The sequence below is a fragment of the Aethalodelphis obliquidens genome, unplaced genomic scaffold (genome assembly GCF_003676395.1).
Source record: "Aethalodelphis obliquidens isolate GAN/ISIS:26980383/991018 unplaced genomic scaffold, ASM367639v1 scaffold29, whole genome shotgun sequence".
NCBI lineage: Eukaryota > Metazoa > Chordata > Mammalia > Artiodactyla > Delphinidae > Aethalodelphis > Aethalodelphis obliquidens.
This window is the reverse complement of record NW_020837973.1, coordinates 16,130,688-16,148,573: the sequence shown is the minus strand read 5'-3', so window position 1 is coordinate 16,148,573 and position 17,886 is coordinate 16,130,688. Positions and strand designations below refer to the sequence as shown.

General features: G+C 31.0%; 1 protein-coding gene across 1 annotated transcript in view; it reads left to right on the top strand.

The window, feature by feature from the left end:
* Nucleotides 1–17,886, top strand: part of CDH18 (cadherin 18) — a 354,098-nt gene that overhangs the window by 313,757 nt on the left and 22,455 nt on the right. The window contains exons 8-9 of the mRNA XM_027125360.1: nt 618–739; nt 10,423–10,540. Coding sequence (XP_026981161.1) covers nt 618–739; nt 10,423–10,540 — 240 coding nt within the window. The remainder of the gene's footprint in view (nt 1–617; nt 740–10,422; nt 10,541–17,886) is intronic.

Below are 17,886 nucleotides of genomic sequence, written 5' to 3'. Positions count from 1 at the left end.
ATGAGAAGACTGCACTCAAGAAGTATTTTAAAATATTAACTGTAATATTTTGATGTTTACCAGAGTTATATATGAATTCCATGCTAAGTTCTAATTTAAATTATTATTTATTTTTCCCCAAATATGACTTGACACCACAAACTGCATATATTCTCCTGTAAGAAAAATTTTACCCTGGTATAAAGAAGTTTACTTTCTATTTTCTCCAAGTTGATTTAGACTGGAAACCTTGAATGTTTTAAAGATTATGTATTTTTTTTCCAACTACTCTATTTTTCTTAGATTAATGATGAAGCCAGGTGTTCATCCCTTAGACTCTGACAGCATACAATGAATTCTGACAACTTTCTCCCATTTCAGTTCCTGAATAACATGTAATTTCCTTGATATGACAAAATATCATTTTAGCATTCATGTCATGCCTTGGTGTTCATTTTTCATTTTTCTGTAAGTTAATGAGTTCTAACAAAGAATGCCATCATAAAGTTGTCTTTTGCCAAAAGTCCTGCTGCAGCATATGGGGCTAGTGACAAGCTACAGTATTAAGGAGATTGGTTTTAAACCAAGCCTCTAAAGTATGCATGGAAATACTAAATGCATTCCTATGTGTTTTGCAGACAATCCGAGTTTGCTGAGCCATGTCACAGTGGTTATTAGAGTTCTGGATGTCAATGACAATCCACCCGAACTTGCCAGGGAATATGATATTGTTGTCTGTGAAAATTCTAAGCCTGGCCAGGTAAGTTAATTTTTTCCTTCCTAGCATTTGAATGGAAGAAAAATAAGCAGCTCTATTTCTATTATTCTTAGGTATAATCCTCAAAGATCCCCCAGTGTTATTTTTGTGCTTAGTAAAGATAATTTTATAAAGCTTTATTTTAAGTACCAAATAGATTTTTTGAGACTCATAGAAAATACATTTTCTCCAGATCCCAAATGTAATTCAACAAATGAACTCATTCATGTATACATTTATTATACCAATAAAATGATATTGAATGGTTTTGGTACAGCCCTGTGTTAAATGAGGAGGAAACAGTGAACTCTTCCTGTCCTAATGAAGCTTAGGGACTAGAGTGGGGAGGAGAGACTGGCCTGGTCTACATATTTTGGATGGAATGAGGGAATCACATACAGTGGCCATTGAGTGATATTGATACTAGAAGATGATTAGGTTTTAACATGAAGAGTGGGAATGATTGGTGGAGGTGGGGAGAGGGAAGGATGGAGAGAAGAGCTTGAACATAAGACATGAATCTGGATGTAATATGGCAGCCAGTTAAAGGAGCATGACAATTCCGAAGGGAGGCCAGTGTTTTGACGCCCATAAAGCAAGTGGGACATGGGAAGGGAATGTGCATCTGTCTTCTCTGCTGTGTAACAAATTACACAAACTTAGCAGCTTAAAACAACACACATTTTTCATCTCATAGTTTCTGCAGATCAGAATTCTGCTCATGGCTTAGCTAGGTCTTTGCAGGAGTCTCATAAGACGTAGTCAAGCTGAGTTCTTACCTGAGGCTTGGGGATCTCTTCCGAGCTCACGTGGTTGTCAGTAGCATTCAGTTAATTTCAGCTGCAGACCTGAGAGCTTCAGGATATTCCTTGGCTCTTCAGTGTTCCCCAGAGTTCTGAAATGTCACCCAGAGTTTGTGTGTGTGTGTGTGTGTGTGTGTGTGTGTGTGTGTGTGTGTGATATGGGTTCCCCAACATGGCCACTTACTTCATCAAACAAGTAAAGAGAGCCCCTCTGGTGAGTCTGACAGTCTCATATAATGACCAGAATAAATATATCATCCAAAATTATTTTAAATCATTTTGAAGCTTGTGACAAAATTATAGTCCTGAGAAACATTGCCTTGTGTATTTGTGTATGAGGGATAATCAACTATGGCTTGCTAAAGTTATCATTGATTATATGTTTTTAATATTTCCAGGGGAGGTATTTACATATATATATATATATATATATATATATATATATATATGGAGGGCACTTTATGTAAAAACATGAAATTTTCTCATATTCATTTCTCACAAGAAAATTAGAAAATGTGAATGAGGACAAAATGACTGAAAATTATATTTGAAAGTATTTACAGGTTATCTGGTTTACTCTTAGCAATGTATTAAGATTATCACTTCCAGTGCTTAAATATTTTTCCATATCACCATTTCAAAAACAGTATTTTATGGTACAGATATATAATGAATTACTTAGCAAATCGTACTTCAATTGTGTTAGAAATGGATGCACACATCCTAGAATTATTTTCTTAACATATATTATACAAGTACAATTGAGAAAAATGTTAAACATGCAAATAGAAAATTTAGATTTTAAAAATACAGCCACTTAATATAGGATTTCAATTTTGGTAATAACATCAGATTAGACATAGCTGAAGAGAAAATAGTGAACTGGAAAGTAGGTTAGATTAAATATTCATGTTAAAGCATGGAAAGGCAAGAAGATAGAAAACATTAATAAGAATATGAAAGATATGGAACATGCAGGTCTAATACACAAGTTATCCAATTCTCAGAGGGATATTAAACAAGAGAATTGGGCAGAAGTAATATTTGAGGAGCTCATGACTGAAATTTTTTCCATACTGTTGGCACGTAACAAGTCAAAAATTCAAGAAGCATAGAAAAAAACAAAAACAAAAATCTAAGCAACCATTTACAAAAATAACTTTACCTAGATGAATTGAAATAAAATTAAGTTTAAAATTTAAAACATCTAGGAAAAAAAGACATAATACTGTTAGGGGATAAAACGGATGTAGTGCCAGGCAAAGAGTTCTTGGATGACACCAAAAACATAATCCATAAAAGAAAAAAAAATGATAAACTGGACTTGATCAAATCTAAACATTTTTGCTTTCTGAAAGACCCTGTTAAGAGGATAAGAAGAAAAACCATATAGTGGGAAAAGATACTTGCACACCATTTATCCAAAGAAGGATTAGTATGTAGAATATAAAAATAATACTCAAAACCTTTAAAAGAACAATTTCAAAAGCTGATTATTTAATCAGGAAGAATGATATATTAAAAAAATAAAATAAAAAAAGGAAAGATAAATCCAAGAGCCAGAGATACTATCTCACAACCATGAATTCTTTTGTGTACCAAAAATAGTCCTTAAAAATAAAGACAAGAAAAACTCGTATTTAGGCAAAAACAAACAACGACAACAAAAAAGTGACAATTCCTTGCCAATACACACATTAAAGCTTTTTTTGGAAAAAGAAAAAGGAAAATAATCAAATTGGCATCTTGGAGTGGTAAGAATCCGTAAGGACCAAAGCAATCAGTAAATATATTGTTAACAATAAATTATTAATGAATGAATAGAAAACAAAGGAACATTTTCTGGGGTTTAAAATATACATAGTATACATGGGAACAAGGTATCAGAAGGAAGGAGACAAAGTTAAAATATTCTAAACTCCTTAAATTTGGGGTAATTGAGAAAATACTAATTTATAATAGATTTTATGTGTCAAGAATGAATACAGTAATTTTTAGTTTAATAAAATAGTAAAAGACTATGTAACTAACAAGATAATAGAAATTGGAATTTAAAATACTCCTAAATAAAGTGATGTTGACAGTTTTATTTCTCAACCTTTATTATGTTTATTAAAATGTTCATTCAATTAAATAGTTCACACATTTACAAAATTGTTGCATGTGACTTTATCTTGCTTTTTTATATTTTATGATAAAAAGATAAAGGGAAAAAATCTTTTTATATAGGACCTATTTTCAAGGATTCTAGAAAGGCATATTTAAAAACTAAAATGTAAACTTAATAAAATATGAAGTATATAACCAATTTAATATTTCCAAAATAACCCTGTGAATTTCTGTAAAGTTTTTAAAATTCAAAGTTAGAATGACAAATTTTCATATTTGCTCTTGAGATATAGTTTTGTTTTATAACACAAGATAGGTAAAATAAAAGAGAAAAGCTTAGTACACAAATTTATAATAGCTAGGTAGAAGTCATGGTAATTTTTTTAAAAACCAAGAAATAAGATAATAAATATGGAACAAGTAGAAAAATAAAAAGCAGACAAATATAATGTAAACTTAAAGAAGTATATATCAATATTTATGTTAAAATAAAATCACCAAAATATTTAAGAAATGTCTACTGAGATTATTGTGCTGAGAGTTTTAGTATGCTTTTGTCAGAAACTGATAGAATAATCACATAAAATTTTTTTAAGGAAACTGAAAATTGAATACCACAATTAAGAAGTTTTACTGTTTAACAAATATAGAACATTGCATTGAACAACTTTAGATTATGCATTCTTTCAAAACTTACACAAAACATTGACCAAAATTTACCAGGACCACAAGGCAAGTTTTAATAATTTTCAAAGAATTGGTCTCATTTTTATTACAATAAAATAATGCAAGATACTAATTCAAAAATATTGCTAGAAAAACTCCATCAGAAATGAAGAAAGACACCTCTAAATAAACAATGAGCCAATAAAGTAATAAAAATTGAAAATAGTTAAATGGAATGATAATCAAAATAGACTGTATCAAAAAGGAAAAAAGGGCAATCAGTTTTTTACTCATTTTATGCTGACAACAAACTTTGAAATCAAAACCTGAGAAAGATATAATTTGAATTATAGATATTCTCTTTCATGAACATAGAAATATCATAAATAAAATATTGTCAAAGCAAATCCAGAAAAAATAATTACTTTAAAATGAAAAGGAGAAAAATCAAAATTCATTTTCATAGGTGAAGCCAAAGGTTTTTATAAAGTTAAACATTCATTAATAATAAAAATACTACTAATAATAGTGGTAATACTACTATACAGTAGTTGAAATTGTGAATAAAATTGAGCACAAGTTCAAACTTGTGCTAAATATAAGGTCAATATAAATGTATTTCTTCCTTTTCTTTATATTAGAAACAATTAGAAAATGAAACTTAAAACACTATACCATTTAATATCAGTTTAAGAAAATAAAATATCTAGAAATAAATACTGCTTTTCTTAGGTATCGATCACCTAATCTATAAATAACATTTTTTAGTAAACTTAGGACCTTTCCCTCACTGAATCTTTGTTTCTTTGGTTCCTAGGTTATTCAGAGAATTTAAACTTAGATCATTTGAAATGTGACATAAAGAATCAAAAATCATCAGCTTTTATTAGATGTTTTCTTTTTAGATTATTTCTTCTAAAATGTTTGTTTTAATTAACTAATTAATTAATTAATAATTTTTACTTCAAGGATAAAGTGTAATCTTGTATTAGGAGCAGCTCACACATACCAGTTTTGTAGGTATAGGTGAAATTACTGAATTTCTGAGCAGATGATACTCAGCCCTTGCTCTTGGATCAACTGATCCTTCCCCTGTGGATGTAAACATCTTCTCTGTAATTGAAAATGCTAGTCTCAGTTTTCTGGCTTGAACTCTCTTCATATTGGCATGTGACCTTGAATTTTTCCATTGACCTCGCGTGTTGTCCACTTTTTGCTCATGAGGAAGTCCATTCAGGCATTCTCACTGGCCATGCTCTCCTTTTAATGTCACATTGTTAGCCTGGGTCCCTCTGTTTTACCCTCCACATTGACCACCTAAACTCTGTAGCCTTCCTAAGAAGTAATTTAATGTGATGTTGACAAGTGTTCTCTTGATCTCTAAAATGAAGAAAATTGTCAGAATTTCAGGGCCCTTCCAAGCTTGAGATTCTATGAGTATATGACTAGATAAGTCTTAAATTCCTTTAAGTGTGGGTTGTCCTGTTCTCCTCAGGTAAAAAGTTATTCCATTCTTTAGAGAGGGTTAAATCTGTGACAAACTGTTTCTTTTGTGAGTCCCATTCACCATTTATATAGTATTTATCTTTTTTTCATATAACTGTTACTATTTTCAAGATATAATTGCTAGACCTAGCCCCCCAAAGTTCTAATATATTTTTTATGTGATTATTTCTTATTCTTTGTAAACTATATTCACATTTAGCATCATTGCTGTCTTTAGTATTGCATGATTTTAGATGTCACTGTAAGAAAACTGGATTCTTTATGTTATCTGAGCTTTTGTTTCCAACTCTTTCACCAAAATGAATTTAGACTTTTCATTGAGGGAATAAAAACATCATTTTAAAAGTATTGCTTATTACATCTGCATTTAAACAAATCCTTACCCATTCATGTAGTCAATTGTATGATTAACCCATTACAGTGGAAAATTGTCTGAATCTTTCTATTATTTAATTTTGAGGTCTTTTGTTCATTTACTCTTATGGTTGTAGCATTTCTGGAGAAACTGTATATTTTGATGAAGAGTTGGAATAGGAAATTATTTAAATAATGATTTGTGAAATAGCTTTTCTGAAGTGTATTTGTATTGCCACAGTTCCTCTTTCTATGACAATTGCTTTTAGAATTACAGACACTTCTGTTATGGATGTTGTGCATTTAAATGTAACAGCATGTGGCTACAGCTGAGACTGGTCTTTTCTGAAAGCAGAGGTTCAAACCACATATAAGAGCAGAGTTCAGGTCGATTCAGGTATCAGTATAAACTTCAACAATATATTTCTCTGAGTTAATATATTTTCCTGTTCTGAAAAAAATTTTAAGTACCTTGTATAAAAAAATACTAAAAAGAAAATCATGCATGCATGAAATTTGAAATCAGTTCCCAAAGAAGAGTGAATTCAAAATAGTTGAGATGTGCCTGTACCTAGAAGCTTTGAGAAATAACAAAGGGAATGCTTTCTGTCTTATTCGTATTGACTTTTCCCTCTGTACTTTTTCTTTTTAGAAGTAAACTTAGAAAACATAACGTATAAAAGAAAACATTTTATTACATAACACCAGCCTCTGCCCCCATGATATCCATGGTATTATTGATATTATTAACAGTATAACTTTGTATGAAAAAAGTTAATTAGATCGGTAGAGATTTTACATCTTATCAAAGATAAACCTCAGCTAAATAACAAAAGTTGGTATTATTATCAAATGAAATGATCATTTGAGATCATATTATAAGGCAAGCTCTATTAATTAAAAGAAGATGCAATGTGTTCCATAGAATTTCCTTTTTAATTTGCTTTAGTTAGGGTTAGCTATTTACCAAACAGAAGACTATGTTATTTGTATAAATTTCTGACACTATTTTTCCTAATTAAAGTACTCTAGAAGTGATAGATTTTAAATATGTTTTAAACACATTTAAACAATGGGATACATTTATTTAATAAAAGGAATATAAAATTGGTTTTAATTATTTTCTACCAAAGGTGAATCCTTATTCATGGACATTATCAAAAAATTCTGCTAGTAATTATTTGTAAATACCATCAATCAATTTGAGTTTTCTCTCCCTTTGTTAGAGTAAATCTCAGATCTTTCAAAATAATCAAATGCGTTATGTACTTATTGCATAATGTGCAAGTGATAGAAGACATTTGAGTCCAGTTAGAAGGAAAGAGAATCAGAAAATAAATTTTTTATGGATCATACATCACCAACTAGCTGCACAAACAGAGAGCACAGGTAGCACAGTGTAGATAAATCAATAAGTCTGAAAAAATGGTAGAAAATATTGATGAATGGAAACATGGCAACTATCTGATATCTGCCAGAAGTTTAAATCTTCTAAAAATCATAAACATGTTAACTTCTTAGGTATGTTTTCTATTAAAAGTCTGAGGAAGCAAATGGAAATCCCATTTCCTAATGAAAGAGAAAAAGTGATTAGTAAAACAACCAAAAAAGAAATTGAATATACCTTCTCTCAACAACAAGAGAATATCTAGGAGTTCTAAATTAAAAAAAAAAAAAAAAAAGACCAACATACTAGGTTTTTAGAATCGTCTCTCAGAAATATTATGGAAAAATATTTAAGTACAGATGCATGTCCAACACCTCAACAAAAGTTCAAGATGAATCAGTCACTCTTAAACAAAATGTGGTAACCAACTTATCATTTACTATGTAGATGAGACTGAGAACCCTTTCTGAGGAAGAAAAATTTGCCATAAGTGAGCTTCCTGGTAAATTGAGATTTGAAATTACCTGTATAAAAATGGAAGGGATATTTATATTTTAGAGATAACAAAAAAATAGTAAACATAATATAATATGAATTATATCAGTGTTTAACAAATTGAATAGGCTCATGTTTGTAAAAATTTAAGAAAATTTAAAATAAGTGATAAATTAACTTTGAAATGAGAAGAAAAGAAAATTGTTCCAAAGCATTGATAACAGAAAACATAAATAGCTCAGTTTATTTAAATTAATTGTTCTTTACCAATCCCCTCCAGAGTTACATTCTAGGATAAGAAGTGAACTTGCAAATGTGTCAGTATGTTATGAGGTATCACTGAGGAAATAGGATTGTAAATTGGAGAATCACAATGAATGAAGAATAAGAGTGAGAAGACATTTATTTTCCCAAAGAAAAATTTATACGGCTGTCCCTTAGAATCTGTGGGGAATTGGTTCCAGGACCCCACCCCCCTCAGGATAACAGAATCCACAAGTGCTCAAATCCCTTATATCAAATGGTGTAGTGTTTGCATATAACCTACACACATCCTCCCATATACTTTAAATCATCTCTTATAATATCTTATAATACCTAATACAATGTGAATACTATGTAAATTGTTGCAAATACAATGTAAATGCCATCTAAATAGTTGCCACAGCATGGCATCAAGTTTTACTTTTTGGAACTTTCTGGAATTTTAAAAAATATTTTTGGCCCATGGTGGTTGGATCCACAGATTCAGAACCACGGACATGGAGGGCTGACAGTATTTGTTTTATCTAACCCTGAAAAGAACCTTGAAATTTTGATATTTTATTTCAATTTGATACTAAGTAACTAACGTGTAGAAAATGTTGTGTTCTTCAGATTTTGCACACTTTAAATGCTATGGAGCTTTTCCTGTGCTTGAGAAATATCATAAAGATTGCTTCTGATTATCCATCAGTTTATTCTATTTATAGTCAAAAGGCAATAACAAGAAAAAAAAAAAAAAAAGATCTGTCCAGATACTAGTTATGCTTTCAATGGAAAAAAAAAAAAATCAGCAGCTATGTAAATTTTCAGTTCATAGATAAATAATATGGAGGGAAATAATGAAGAATGATAGAAACTTCTTGGAATATGTAGGGAGAGGGGCTTTCACCAGGATCTCCTGCTGAGAAAGTAAATTCTGAATGGTGATGGGAAAGGGCATAAGGAATGAGCCATGGGCATATATGGAGGAAATTGGTCACTTTTATACCCTGAAGCTCTTTCTTCACTTTCACTTCATGAAAACACATGTTCTTCCGCTCCTACTCTCCCTGACCACTCATTCTCAGTACCTTTATATTCCTCCTCGTCTCCCTCACAAGCTAAGTCTCAGTACCTGGAGAGGAATTTAGGTTTTAACTATGATGCATTTTGGTGGATTATCTCACCTGTAAAATATTGAAATACGGTGAAACTGAGTAAAATGTTCTTAGAAATCATATCAATTTTTGAAATGCACGTACTATATTTCACATGCAGGAAATACTATTTTTCTGGCTCTACTTTCTCTCTGTTTTCAATTTCTCTAAGGAAAAGCTAGAAAGAGTACACTTGAGCATTAGGATACTAATTTTTTTTCAAAAGTAAAATATCATCTTGCTTGTTTGTTTCAATATTACTTTTAAAGATTGTAATGACTCTAACGATCGGAATGTGTATGCTGCTCTTAGGCTACCTGGGATATTTTTTTATATATTCTAACTTGCTCTGTTTCTTAATGTGTGTAAAGTCCAAATTTGGGTATTGCTTTCTTTCAACCACTAGGGATTAAAAAATTTCCTAAAGTTCTGGGTGGTCTAGTTTTACCTCTGCCAGATTTTTACAGATTTGAGGCACATCACACTCTTTTTGGGACTCAGAGTCCTCATCTCTAAAATACAGGGGCTGGATCATGATCCCAAAGGTCTCCTAAAACAAAAAAATTATGACTCTAGTGCTTTTTCATTTGCTGACTGAGACCAACATGTACAGAAAGGCTGTTCTACATCAACCCTGGAATATTGGTATTTGTACAAACCATATTTCACGTCTCCCTAAACAAGCGTTCACACAAAACCTTACAACTAATTGGCCCCAAGGTACTGTGGGTAATAAAGGAAAAAAAAATAAATGTTTGTGCCATGCTAGAAAATAAAGTGTGAATGATTATATGGTGTGCCATAATACATTTCTTAAAGTCTAATGCAAGGGAGAGCAAATTAGCTCATACCTTTACTAGAATAAGAATTTGAAAACACTCAAGTTGGATATTGAAAATGTTATAATATTAAAATCAAGGGACGAAGCCAAATTAAATTTACTATTTAATTTTGTCTTTTCTTTAGGTTATTCATACCATCAGTGCCACTGATAAGGATGATTTTGCCAATGGACAAAGGTTTAACTTCTTTCTTGATGAGCATCTGTCTATAAACCCAAACTTCACTCTGAAGGACAATGAAGGTGAACATGAATACATATATTTTTTGATCTTTGTGGTATCTGCTTTGACTTGATATGGAATAAGCCTGAGCAGCTTTGCTTTATTCTTATATACTCATGAACAGCTTGCAAATCAACATTCAAAGTCAGTTTGATGTTAATGTGTTATGATCCGTGAATAGCTTGTGTTTAAAATTGAACCATATGTACAAATAACTTTCAATGAGTTTATTCAGAAGCATCCCTTTAAACAAGAAATGTTCATGTAATATGCTCTTGGGCAACTTTTAAGAGAAATCTTAGCTGACAAACATGTTTATGAGAACTGTTGCAACTGCTAGGAGGTGGAAAAAATTTAAATTAGGATAAATGAAAAATATGTCCTAGGGACCATTAGAAAAGGAACTGCAATGTTTGAAATCATCTTGCTTTACCAAGGCTATCAAGATGTGCTGTACAAATTATATTTCCCCTTGTTATTATGAATATTTTTCCAAAATATGGGTAGATACATATGCATAATTACAGAGCACTGTGGAAATTTTTGAATTATTTTTGTTTAGCCTTCTTATTGTGTAGGGAAAAAAGTACATAATAACTAGAGAAGATTCACCATGATTTAGAATCCTGATTTGGTAGATTCCGCAAAGTTGTGTAAAAGTCATTCTTCTGTATGGAAGGGAAACAACAAGCCACTCAATATGTACAGTGTTCTGACTGGCATCAACTTTCTTCTTCTCAAAAGTAGTTTTTGATCACATATATCTGAATATACTGTTATTTAAGATTTAAGACGTGCCTCAGAATCACATGAAAGAAACAATAGCATGTACATTTTGAAGTAGTTAATTCCTTCTCTGTACCCTTCATGTAGAAGCATTTTCAAATTCAAGCAAAAATAAAATCACTAAATGACAACCCACTAAACATTTTTTCCATTATCCCTAAGCTTCCTTAAATAATCATAACAGGGATACTAAATTGTGCATGTGGCCATAACAAAATTCATATAAAAATACCAAGCTTGTTTGTCTCTCTCAGTTTAACTATCCCTGTGGTCAGCTGTACTTATGGCAATACATATTTATCCATGTTTGTGTATGACAAATTGTATTAAATTGACTATTGAACATTTATTTACATCCGAACATCCAACCCTACAATCCCAAATGTATTTAAATATTATAATTAACTATGCTAAATATCTGAAAATCAATTCATATTTTCCCATATTCAAATAATTGCATAATTTGGAGAGCATTCAACTTTCTGCTTTAATAAACTGAAATTTACTATATTTAGAAACACATATTTAGAAATCATATTTCAGTTGAATTTTTTCCATTCCAATTAAAATTTATTTAAATTTTAAAAGCAATTTTAATTTGATGATATTATACATAAAAATTGACTTAGATCTGAAGATGTGTTGTAATCAAGCTATTTAATGTAAATAACTCCTGAAATATTTTAGAAAAACAAGAGAATTTTACTGTTGTTGAAACCTATATTAGTGACTAAAAGTCCTTCATTCAAGATTAATATGCCTGGAATTTCTCAATTTAACTAATGAATACATTCAAAAGGTCTCATTTTAGTTATATGACAACAATACCAGTGCTGGGAACTCACATTCAAAAAATTCCCCTCAAATATGTACACACTTTTGAAAGTGTTTATAATGCCGGTGTAAATTTTTTAACATTTATTTTAACCATATATATGAATGCTTTAAATCAGCTATGCCATCTCAAGTATGTGATGCTTGTGGGCAGTTGTATGGGAGTAAAGATGTTTTAATTTATTTTAAAATTCATTTAATTTATTTTAAACATTTTTGGGAATTGATGAAATTATATATAACACAAATAATTTCTTTCAGATAGAAAAAGCAGCAATGTTCTTAAAAACAGGATACTAGCACATAGGTGAAAACACATGCTTGAGCAAACAGCCTTGTTTATGCTAGATAAGACAAGCCACCAAACTTCTCTTAACCTCAGTTTTTACATCCATTAAGTTTTGGTTTGAAATATCTACTTTGTAGCATTGGGGGAATTAATGGCGCTGTATAAAGATATTGAGTCAATGGGCTTCCCTGGTGGCGCAGTGGTTGAGAGTCTGCCTGCCGATGCAGGGGACACGGGTTCATGCCCCAGTCCGGGAAGATCCCACACGTCGCGGAGCGGCTGGGCCCGTGAGCCATGGCCGCTGAGCCTGCGCATCCGGAGCCTGTGCTCGGCAACGGGAGAGACCACAACAGTAAGAGGCCTGCATACTGCAAAAAAAAAAAAAAAAAAAAAAAAAAAAAATATAAATATTAAGAGTCAAGATGGCTTTTTCTCTAAACAGAAGGCAGTTATGGATAATAATTTATAAAGATGAAATTTAAAATGGAATAGTCATACCAAAATGAATATATACATATATTCATGGGTACATAAACACCTCTGTGGCCAACAACCAGAACAAACTACAAAGAGTAAGAGTCAGCAAGTCCAGGCCTACTGGATCCTGCAACTTGGTCATTGCATTCCGTGAGTTAGTAAACATTTACATGCCCCCAGAACATAAAGAAATCTAGAAGAAAAAATTAAAACCATTGTTCTTCTGTGCCCCCTGCTTACGTGAATATGAATATTCAGGGAACAATAGAAGCCAGACAGAGACTCCAAACCAAGATGAGTGATCAGGAAGCCATTGGTTTAGTGGCATCTCCAAAACTGCTTTATGGCAAAGAGTGAGTAGAGACAAAAAGCTGTTTCTAAAATTAGACAGAGAGAAATGCATATTGTTGTGTATGATAAATCTGAAAGTCAAAAAATTAAAAGATAGTCAATAAATAATAAGAAATAAATCAGAAAATGAATTCACTCTGAATCATGCAAAATACATAAATGAACAGAAAAATACTTGAATATTAGCATGTTTAACATTTTCAAAATTAAGAAAATGAAGATTTTTTTTAAAAAAGACCGAGAAGTGATTACATGAAATGAGACAATGAAAGAAAATATTTATATAAAAATAATTTTAAAATCCTTATTAAAATAAAACTACAGTTTTTGCCTAGATAGAAAAGTATATAAAATGACATGAAAATATATAGATGTTTAGTGTTATATACATAATTACATATAAACATACAGAAATTAACATTTTAAATTTTGTTTATATATATATATATGTATGTATATATGTCATGTATACATAAGATATATATTAAAATATAGGTATTGAATATATAGAAATGTATATAGAACTATTTCTAGAAATTACATAGATTTAGTTATACATATAGACTATATAGATATAAATTATCCATACATTTAAAATTTATGTGTAAACATATATGTATATATACATGTATGATGTATATATGTATATGTGTGTATATATGTATATGTTTTATATACACACACACAGATACAAAGAGAAAACAAAAAAAACTGCATTACTTCTAGACTGGACACAGAGAGATTTAACAAGTCAAAAGTAAAATCCATTAATTCAAGCAAACAAAGTTTAGATATGTCAAAATTTTTTAAAATTGTGAGAACACTTAATAGATATGGAATATAAAATATTTGGAAGAATTAGAAATTGTAGCAACAAGCAATATATGTAGATAAAATTGCATGACAATTTTTCAAGGTTGAAAATATGTGGACCCTCACGATTAACATGAACACCAGGGACTTCCCTGGTGGTGCAGTGGTTAAGAATTGCCTGCCAATGCAGGGGACACAGGTTCGAGCCCTGGTCTGGGAAGATACCACATGCCACGGAGCAGCAAACCCTGTGCACCACAACAACTAAGCCTGCGCTCTAGAGCCCATGAACCACAACTACTGAGCCCACTTGCCACAACTGCTGAAGCCCATGCACCTAGAGCCCGTGCTCCACAACAAGAGAAGCCACCACAATGAGAAGTCCACGCACTGCAATGAAGCATAGCCCCCACTCACCACAACTAAAGAAAACCTGCATGCAGCAACAAAGACCCAACACAGCCAAAAATAAATTAATTAATTATTTTTAAAAATTGGCTATTATATAAAAAAAAAGAACACCCAAAGGCAAGCAGGAAATCAAATCTATACTTGAATATGCCAATTTAAAAGTGCTAAACCTCAAAGATAAAGAGAAAAAATATTTAATCAAAAGGAAAAGGCAGAATATTTAAAAAGCAGTAATAATTAGATCTAAAGTAGATTCCTGTTAAAAAAGAAAAAAATAGATGACAGAAGTTGATAACAATTATATGCTCAAACTGCTAAAGGAAAAGAATTTCCTATTGTCAACATTCTCTATATTTAGTTAGCAGTGGTAAGCTATCAGGAATTAAGGGAGGACAGTTATTAAAGACTTTTTTTCCAATGTATAAGAAAAGAAACTTTTAAATTTTTAGCTACTTACATTTTGGCAAATATTGTATTAATCTTTGCCTTCAGGATCTCTGCAAGAAATAATAGACAAAAAAGCCTTGCAATTAACATTTCATTTCAAATGTTAAAACTTGAAGAGTTAACACTAGAATAATAGTTAATAGAATACGAGTCTGTAATTTCCAAAGCAAGGAGAGATTTTTAAAAAGTTAAATAATAAAACATTTCATCAGTAGAACAGAGGTCAGAAAGTAGAATAAAAGATGCAAAATAGAAGCAATGACAATTTTATTTGAAGTAGAAAGTAGTTCAAATATACCATAGTCACAGATTAAATATCATTTTTAAAGATATTTTATTTTAAAAATAGACTGTTATATGCTACTTACAAGAGATATGCCAAATTCAAAATGTACTAGGAAATTTTACATGAAAAGTTAGAAATATTTAGCTATTGCTTAAAAAAAAACAGCTATTGCTGAAAAAGAAAACAATTCCAAAACTAGTTTTCTTAAAATAAAGCACATTTATTCATTTATTTAGCTCACATTTCTAAGAATTAGCAATTTCTGATGGGTTCAGCTGGACAATTCTGCTAGTCTCAGGATATTTCAATCACTACAATTAATCAGCAGTGTACTGAATGTTCTCCTCAGTCCAAAAAGATAAAACAAAACAAAAATAGAACAAAAGAACAATAATAAATAGAAACAAAACATAAGATTATCATTGTTAACAAATGAGATGCAATTGTCTTTCTGAAAATTTAAAAGAATCCACAGAAACATCTTAAGAAACAATTGGATAGATTGCCAAATTTTGGAATACAAATAAATGCCCCAAATGGCTAGATTTTCTGTATGTAAAAAACGTGAATAAATAGCAAATCAGATAAATGTAAAATGGTAAAAACAAATCAAACAAATTAACAAAAAACTCTTCTAAGATCATCAGAGAAAAAATATCCAATAAATAATGTTCAAGTCACCATTATGAAAGGCAATGTTACTGAAAATATTAAAAAAAACACAAAAATAATATCTTTACCCCATTAGTAAATCAACACTCAAATTTCCAAATTAATCTATAAGTTAAATATAATTTTTATCATAAACTGAATTTAATAATCTGTTAATAAAATGCAAATGGTAAAGGGTTGAGAAAAGCAAGAATGTAGGAAAAGAAGAAAATAGAGGAAAGAGAAGAAAAGAGGGCATATCCTAACGTATCAAGATATTATAAAGATGGTAAAGATTTACATCTCTATAAAAGGAAGAAATGGCTATCAACTAAAGCAATAGGTGTTTGGAGTACCTTTTCTTTGAATGGATGTATTTGCTTTGATAGATAGGACTCTTGCTTTCTCGAACAGAATGTTAGCTCAAGGAATAATCTGTTAATTGTTTCCTCTAATTATTATGAAGATGATATTATAAAGATATAAAGGTAATGTAAACCCTGACAGCTGGCTTTTCTTTTCTTTTCTTTTCTTTTTTTTTTTTTTTTGTAATGTAACTGCGTGACTAAAATTTGATTGATTGACAGGGATCCATTTCAAAGAAGCAGCCATTTCAAAGATGGCTGTCTTGAATAAACACATTGTCAGCCACTAGTAGATAGAAAGACAGCTCCCCCATTCCCTTTTGTTCTAGAGATTTTGGGGTGATTTCAGTAACTGATCATTTGGGCTTTTTTTTTTTCTTTTCCCCAACTTTAAATTCCTGTTCTTATGTTTTAAATTCATCTGTAAAGAGTGAGCTTGAGAAACTCTAGGCCCCTACCCTTGACCACAATAAAAGCTGAATCCCAGAGACATATACCTTAATAGTGTTTATGCCTGGAATCATAGCTAATGTCCTCATATCAACTAAGAAGATTTTCCTCCATCTATATCCTGGTGGGATTCTCCTATTCACAGCCCAGATCTGCTTGATAAATACTTAAATTTAAGGTAATGTTTCATGTTGTTCCAGTTCTTTGCCATCTTTGTTAGATCTTTCCTGCCCTATGTTTTATCCCTCATTAATTTGGAATCTGCTAATTTATCTGAACATTAGAGAATAAATGTCTTCTTAAGTGTTCCATCCTACGTATATAAAAGTTTCTTTATTTGGGGCTTATTTTTGTTTATTATTCACTGTGACATATGTTAGGAATATACTGGTAGAAAACACTAGCATGTAACTAACATTCTGCTCAAGGAAGCAAGTGTCCTATCAAATCAAATACATGCACTCAAAGAAACTGTGGTCTGCTCACTGCTTTGGTTCATAGCTGTTTTACCTTTTTTTTTAATTTTTCCTTGAGATATAGATCTTGTGAAATTCTCTATAATTTCTTTTATGTTTTCTATCTTTTCTTTCTCCCTCTATTTTCTTGAACATATTAATCTTAATGATTTTACAATCACTGTCAGCTAACTCTACTTTCTTAATAAAGTGATAAATTTTCTTTTTCATCAGAGGGACTGGGGAGACAGGACTGGGATATAATGGTTTTGTTTCTTAATATCTCTAGCAATTTTCAGTTGGGTGTCACACATAGTGTCTAAACCTAGAAGAGTCTCAAATCGTAATATATTTCTTCAGAGAGTGTTCGCTATTTTCTTAGATGAACAATTAGAGAGGGGCATCATTACAGGTGAACCTCAGAGACATCTTGGGTTCAGTTCCAAACCGCCACAATAAAGCAATTATCATAATAAAGTGAGTCACATGAATTTTTTTATGCTCTCCAGTTCATATAAAAGTTTTGTTTACACTATACTGTAGTCTATTAAGTGTGAAATAGCATTATGTCTAAAAAATGTACATACTTTAATTAAAAAATACTCTATTGCTAAAAAATGCTAACCATCTTCTGGGCTTTCAGTGAGTCATAATGTTTTTGCAATAGTAACATCAAAGATCACTGATCACAGGTTACCATAACAAGTTATACTAATAATAATGAAAACGTTTGATGTATTGTGAAAATGAC